Genomic DNA, 8,157 nt, shown 5'->3' on the forward strand with positions numbered 1-8,157 from the left:
TTAAATCATTTTATCTAAATCTTCTAGCTTTATAATCCTAATACCTATGGAAAGTTCATCCTTTCTGACCATGATTCTGTCACCGTTCATCCAAACATATTTATAATTTTTCTTTTTACTAATCTCCTTTACCTTCATCATCAGTGTGTTGAAATAGGGCGTCAGGTGATCATTGAAGTATATTGCCTTCTTGGGAAGATCAGGGTTAATTAATCCAGTATCCGGCTTACGTTTCCTTGCTGCTTTGATGATTCTATCCCTGACCGCTCTCGAGTTTAGTTGCAGAATAGCAGGACTATGGTTTTCATTTTTTGCTGGCAATCGGTGAGTTGAGATATCTTGCGTTCTTATATCTATTTCCATTTTTCCCAGTAAAGTAGTGATGCTTTGAGCTAGATCTTCATTTTTTTTGAAGGGTATACCTGAAATGATGATGTTCCTCGATCTTGCATACTGCCGCTCACACTCCACTGTTATTTTCAAGTCTTCCAACTCTTTTCTTAGCGCTGCCGAATCCCCTTGAATCACTTCGATGTCTTTCCTCATTTCTCCTACTTTCTCTTCGACATTCTTGATCATCGTCATCATTTCATCCATTTTCTCATTGATCACTTTTTCTTGTTTTGCAAACAGTTTTTCCATCATGGATTTAAGCGCGATGTAAGTGGGTTCTGTAGGTTCATCTTCGACGCTATTTAATCTGCTCCTATTAGATCTGCATTTTGAACATTCCCATTCTCCTTTTTTCTGACTACCTTTTGCTTTCCAAGTATTTTTAGAGACTCCAGAACAGCCATAGTGAAGACCGGATTGACATCTGCTGCAGACAATGTAGTCGTTATCAATCGGTAAATCATTATCACAAACTGAGCAATTCATTGTTCCTCCTTGTATAAAATTCAATTCAATCAAAATAAATTACAATAAATAATAATAATAATATAATAATATAATAATAATAATAATAATAATAATAATAATAATAATAATAATAATATAATAATAATAATCATCTCAATAAATAAGGTATCTTTGCAATCTTGATAAAATTTGCTAACTTTTTTGTTTCTTCTAAATTTTCTGTAAAGGGAACAGTTTTCATAAAATTCGCAATCAACAATTTTAAATGAGAATTATGGGAACAGCTTAATGTTTCTTTGAAAGTGAACTTTCCTGTTTTGCAATCTTAATTTTTCTTTTTCTCCAATTTCTTCTCCCTTGCCTCTTCAATATGAGCAGGATTTCCTATCTCCATGGATCTAGTGTGTCAGGGATCCAATAACATGAGAAATGCGATGCACTTGACTATTGTGGTTGATTAATCAAGAAATCTCCAGATAACTATAATTACTAATATTGAAATTTCAACTTTTTTTCCGTGAAAACTCTGCTTGTACAAAACTCATTCGTGATAACGAATAACTCTATATATGTTGAACATTGCATTCAGTCCAAAATAACAGAAGAAATGCGATTCTCTCGACTTTTGTGGGGACTCAAGGATTCCCCAGAGTACTATAATGACTAATATTGAACTTTGAAAATTTTTTTCGTGGAATCTATGCTAGTACAAAATTCATTCGTGGTCAGGAATGATTCTATATATGTCAAACATTGCATCTTCAAAAGCATCTAAATAAATGGTGCTTGTACAAAATTCAATTCTTGCATATTCAGATGACACAAAATTCGTAGTTTATTGTATTATTTTTTTTGGATTTTTTCTGACATGTGCACTACAAGTTCAAACTCTTAGCATAGGGAAATGAGCATTGAAAAATGACCTTGACTACGACTTCAAATGCATTAAAAAAAACTGTGCTTGTACAAGATTTAATTTTTGGATATTCTGCTTACAAAAAAAACATAGTTTACTGTCAATTTTTTTCAAATTTTTCCGGATTTGTGCAGTACAAGTTCACGGAGCTGCTACCAGGAGTATACGATAACTACTAATATAGGATAGCACATATTATGAGTAGTAGGCCTACCTAATTCCTGATTCACCAAAACAAGTGCAGATCACCTTATATGTACAACAGCCTCTACACAGCTGAACAATGACCAGTTGATAACTGTCTATTTTTCTATTTTTAAACAATCAAATTCATTTCTGGTGTTATGAATGTAATAGAATCTATCACGCAGGTGCCAGCAGGCGCCTAAACCCAAAACCATTCAGAAGCAAAGTACTTGTGACTGTATTAGCACAATTCAGAAAACATTCCAAACAGAAAGATTGTCACTCATTACAATATTGACCCTATTGGAAGCTCCCCCTCACTACAATTACAAGAACGCAGTCTTCCCCATCACCACTCCTGAACAATGACAATGTACAGTGTCATTCTGTAGGCTACATTAGTTTTTGCATTTCACCTTTCTTCCAATTGAATACTTGTACCCTATTATCACTTCAAAGAAAGTTATAAATGGAAAAAAACCAGTGAACAGAGAATTGGCTTATCTTGGAAATCTTACAGTATACTAAATGTATTTCTTTATTGCAGAAATTTTCATTGAGGCATTTACTATTATTTATTCATATTATCTAATAACTTACTTGTTCTATCTGCCAAATCACTCTACAAATAGAATATAGTACAGATTTCATGTGATATTGGAATGAAATGGGAATAGATAATAATATGGATGTCAAACTACTGTATAAGCATATTATAGTAGTCTATAATACAGTATAGCACTATATGAATATAGTATATAACATACAACACAATAGTGCAGACAAGAAGATGGGTTTGTGGCAATATCTTATTAAACAAGAACAATCAATTGTTTGCTTGACAGAAAACCAGTTTTTCACGCGCATACAGTTGTATGTGTAGGCCTACTCACATTCATAGCCGTTTGGTACTGTAGTATTAGTGTGTCCACCACATTTTTCGAAAGACAAGTACCAATTTCAAGCTCTCTCCATGCTAAGTACTTTGCAGGCACTTCGTTCTTGTGTGTTTCGGACGCTATTTTTCAACCAATATTCATGAAAATGATACCTTATTGTTCATGAAGATATGGACATCTGGCGCCTTACCTCAAAAATCTAATTTTCCAACTATAGAATGACTTTTAAATCTGATGAACTTGGAGAAAATTTGGCAGAGTTTGACATTCAATAGAAAAACTTTGGTAAGTGATATCAAAATTTGGAAGTAAAACGCTGGATAACCAAATCCTTAGGTACCAAGAGGTAACCAAATCCTTAGATAACCAAACTGGTACCATTTTCATGATTATCAGTTGGAAAATAGCATCCAAAACACGCAAGAGCAAAGTGCCTGTTTCAGCCCTTTTTCCGAATTGAAACATTGCTCTTAAGGTCCATCCCCTATAAGGATCTGACACAAACAAATTCGGCTAAGATGGCGGCTGAAATTGCAAAAATGTTGTCCAAAACCATGTTTTTCGTGAAAACGGCTCCAATGATTCTGATCAAATTCATACCTAAAGAAGTCATTGATTAGTTCTATCAACTGCCACTAGTCCCATAGCTTTAAAATTTCAGGAGCTCCGCCCGATCCGTGCAAAGTTTGATTTTAGATTCCCAATTATCAGCCGTAGGAGACAATTCAAACAAAAAATCTCAAGTGGAAAAGATTCAGCATAAAAATCTCTACAATTAATGTTCAGTAGCATTTTAACCTAAAATTTTAAATAAGCTAAAAGTTCGAGAAAATAAGATTATCCAATTTGCAAACGGTTGGCAAGTGTTGATTCTATTAAATCATTCACTATGAAGAGATAGCAGACTTCATGTGTCTGCAGCGTTATTGTCCAGTCACCAGCTGGCTTGGATCTTTGAATAGTGGACTTGAGATGCGCGTGAACACTAGCATCAATCGATCAATTTTCATAATGGCAAGGAAAGTTGTGTGAGTGTGCCACACCAGATTTTTTCAATCATTCTGTATTTTGTTTTCTATTGATAGCATATGATGGCACACATTTCAGCCCCTATCTTTGACTTTGGAACTCCTGAGAGGCCAAAATACACTCTTCCTAGTACATTCGACAATTGGAAAAATTATTTTAGGTATTTGTGAGGATCTCTCTTGCTTTCACCATCTACTTATCTTTTTGAACAAAACAGTTCCTAGGATGCCAAAAATTTATTTTTTCTGCTCGAAATGTCTTGACATTGACAAACATAATCATTAATTGAAAAATAACTTCAAGTCGGATAAGAATGATCCAGACACTAATAAAAGTAAACATTTTTCCCGTTAATTTCTTATAGAATTATTATACAATACGATGATTCTAAAAGATGTGATATTCAAAACAAAAACAAATCTTAGCGATGTTTCCAATTCCATCATAAAATTTGAATTTCTGTTTAATTCCTCAACCCTGAAGCTTTTTTAGTACTACTATGCTCTCAGGGATGATATTCTACATCCGATTCTAATGTTGAATTGCAAATTTGATAAAGTTGCAATTTTACATGGTTTGGCAACCCTGTAATTTCTTCGGATGGAGGGCCAAGTCTCAACTTATTTTACACAAACTAGAGACACACAATCATTGATGATTAGGGAGCAAACTAATGCAATGATTGATTTCTTCAAATACATGTCTCATCCATGATATAATAAAGGATAAATCGGCTCACAGTCATATGGGATAAGAAATTTACGAATGACATATTATCACATCTGAGCTACCGTACTGGACTGATTAGCTTGAATTTTTGCATATAGATTCTTCATTTACCGAGGTTATAGGCATATGCCAAATTCAAGATTTAGGTAGGTCAAGTTTCAAGTTTTTAATAAGAGCCGTCCAGAGCATGGGTTGGTTACCTGCTAGTTCAAAATAAAATTGAAAATTTCATTTTCTAGACCACTTTACAGTAATAACATTTTACAAGTCTAACAATATACAATGTTCCAAATGAGGATTATGCGAATTATCATGAGAAGTCAGCCTGTTATGAAACTTTATTTTGCTGCTTTGCTTTTCTGTGTTGTGTTGTGTCGACTCTGTTAGTGTGTGCATAGAAGTTATGGTACTAAGAGAATCAATGATTTTCCTGGAGCATCAGTCTGGTTCATGACCTTATAAGGCAAGGAATTTGTGTCCGATTGATTATCAATCATGCCTTATTTGGTTAGGGATTTGGAAAAAAGCTGTCACTTGGTGGGAGAATGTATCTTAAATTGTAGTTGTACCGTTCCTTTCTATTGGCAGAAATTGTGATGAATATTTCCAATAAAATAGTAACTGCCAATCACAGTTAACATTGGTTAGGTTCCTATTTAGTGAGGCCGTTTACAGCTGTCCACGGCAAAACAAGAGAAGCGAAGTGGATTCATTCAGAGTCTGTCCATTGTCGCTAGCAGAACTGAATAATGTAGTCTCAGTATTTTGTGTTAATCTTTACTTTCATGCCAGCTTTAGGCTTGTTAGTATTTGGCTCTGGAACCATCTGTCCCAATAGCATGTTCTAGTTTTTTCCGCCTCAGTAAATGATTTAATTAAGAACAGAGGATATCAAATTGTCACCTTACAATGGAAATTTTCCTCCTATAACTGCTACTAAAGGTACGTCATAGATTTATAATATAATTAAGGAAATTATTATCGATGAAAGCTCCCATCAAAGTATTAAATTTATTGTGATAGATACATTCAAGTGTAATATGTAGAAATGTGGAGTACCTATAAGGAGGAATTGAAATATTCTTGATTTTAAATTATTTTTGAAGAGGAAGCTATTAACCTAAATTTAAATGACCGTATTTTATGTTATACGAGAGATTTTATTTGTTCTGCTGATTCTTATGGAAAGCTTTCTTGATTCTTTAGGAAACACCCATCATGTAATTTATTTTTTTAAATTACACTCTATATGTAATTTATGTAAGAGAACAGACTGAACAAACTAACAACAATACTCAAAAGACCTTATTATGAAGTAATTCTTTCAACTTGTGAATTATGTATTATGGAATACTATGTACTCATCTCTTGTATAAAGGGCATGACCCTGATATCACATAATTTTGAATAGTTTTTCAAGGTAGAATTCCGTGATGTGATTTTTCTGGAATATTTGTCTTTGCTGCTTTCATAATAATTATAAAGATACAGAATGGATATGATTAACATTTGATAGCATTTTGATAGTGTTTCAAAAGTTTCCAAGTGTGTTCTGGATGTTCTAAGAGTTTTCTGAATTTTATACTGATCTTTTCTTAAAATATGTATAGTTATTTATGATTAACTTCTGAGAAATATCTATGATAACTTTCAATGCTTCTTTCTGAAATCAGAGTCCTTGAGGCTTCTCATGAGTCAATCTAAAACATTTTCAATGTAAAGCAGACAGAGTAGGATACTATCTAATTACCTTTTTGGGAGATAATTTTCTAAATTTAGTGATTCTATTTTCGGTTTTCATGATGTAGCTTCATTTTGTTTTATTAACTGTTGAATTCAACTGTAAGAGTTGACAATATATTCGATATCTTCTCTTTATTTCATTGTCTCTCTTGTCATTTCTGGATTCCCGTTCTCTAGCACTAGGTATGTTTATCAAGCATCCCTTTTATTAAGTTATGTTTATTCGACAGAGGCTGGATCAAACAGCACTCTGTTTGTGGACTGTATCAATTACATCGAAAACTTTTTGGGGTTGTCTGGCGTCGGGTAGCAAGTTGAACAATTTAAATGGCTAAGTGCACAATAATATAGGCTTACCTTCATGTCCAAATCCTCCTTGCTTCTAGGATCCCGGGTCCAGATCACAATACTAGACGAGACGACACTTGTAATAAATCACAATAAATCAATAGATCTTTTTGCAAAAAATTGATATTACGAGAAGTGAGCTGTTCGATTGGCTGGCAGTCAGCAGCTGGTGCAATTATGCTATGCGCGTCACCCTTATATTGCCCCCTCCACCACCAATGCCAGACAACAAAGGGGAACATTGATATAACATCTGAACATTCCGCCCACCTTGGAAGAACTTCCAATATCAAAAAAAAAGAAAAGAACACCTATAACGAACCCTACTAGGGAAACTAGGAAAATAAAAGAAAATATCTTCACTCCTCAGGGGCCATTGAGGAGACTTATACAAAAGGAGTAGGAGGCCCACGGAAAGGAGAGGATGGGACGAGAAATAATGACTATATACAACCACTATAGATAAAAACAAGAAACAAAGCAACTTGCGAACCTTTCCCACATGTAAAACGAGGAACAAAAAACAAACCACTAAACTTATTGAAGTTCCCTTTGATAAGGCCTTATCATTATCAATAGGGAGGAGACATACCATATTGACAGCCCTAGTGAGACTTCTTTGCAGTCTGTACCTCCACCACTCTCACAACTCCATCCTGTCCAGGGAATATCTTCGTTATTCGACCAAGTCTCCAGTAGGTTACTTCCCTTTAAGAGAGCCATATGTCCAATGTTAACATTACTATGTTTTCTGTACCATTTTGTTCGGGTTTGCAAGCTAGATACATACTCCAATTGCCATCGTTTCCTGAATGAGGATACAATTCTTTTGAGTAAACTCCATTAATTTCTTAAGTTCACCGATTGAATTGATTCCTCTGACTCTTTACTCTGTGTTGCTAGAGTAATTTTTCTTGCTTCCAATTTAATCTGTTTGGAATTTTCATCATCATTACCGTGGGTTTGGTGTGGCCAGCACTCCAGTGGTTTGTCTAACCAATCAGGACCATTCCACCACAGAGAATTACCAATTAATTCATTGAGCAATCGTCCTTGACTAGCTCGATCAGCTGGATTACATTCGGTTGACACATATCTGAATTGCTCTGTGGACAGGTGTTCCTGTACTTGACTTACACGATTTGCCACAAACGTAGCCCAACGATGAGGTGAAGACCGAATCCAACTCAATGCCACAGTTGAATAAGTCCAAGCTGCAATATGATCTATGTTTATAATTTTTGAAAACACTTCTTGAACTTCATGTAATAATCTAGCTACTAGTACAACCACACAAAGCTCCAATTTCTTCACTACCTCCACAGATTCTATATCATCCTAGTCACATCCCGATTGTCATAGATATTGAATTATACTCTTGAAGGTAAGTATGAAAGGTGTTAAATATCATAATGGTTCAAAAATTTGTGCTAAAGTTGATAAAAC

At 34.5% G+C, this 8,157-nt stretch overlaps 1 protein-coding gene across 1 annotated transcript; it reads right to left on the minus strand.

Annotated features, from left to right (window-relative positions):
- On the minus strand, positions 1-642 carry LOC120350307. The gene has a single exon (XM_039422959.1). The coding sequence runs from the start codon at positions 640-642 to the stop codon at positions 1-3; it is 642 nt and encodes a 213-aa protein (XP_039278893.1).
- Between the last annotated feature and the right edge of the window lie 7,515 nt (positions 643-8,157).

The sequence above is a fragment of the Nilaparvata lugens genome, chromosome 3 (assembly GCF_014356525.2).
Source record: "Nilaparvata lugens isolate BPH chromosome 3, ASM1435652v1, whole genome shotgun sequence".
Classification (NCBI taxonomy): domain Eukaryota; kingdom Metazoa; phylum Arthropoda; class Insecta; order Hemiptera; family Delphacidae; genus Nilaparvata; species Nilaparvata lugens.

Coding starts and splice junctions, on each gene's coding strand:
- LOC120350307 (XM_039422959.1), bottom strand. CDS start 642: ATGGAAAAACTGTTTGCAAAACAAGAAAAAGTGATCAATGAGAAAATG.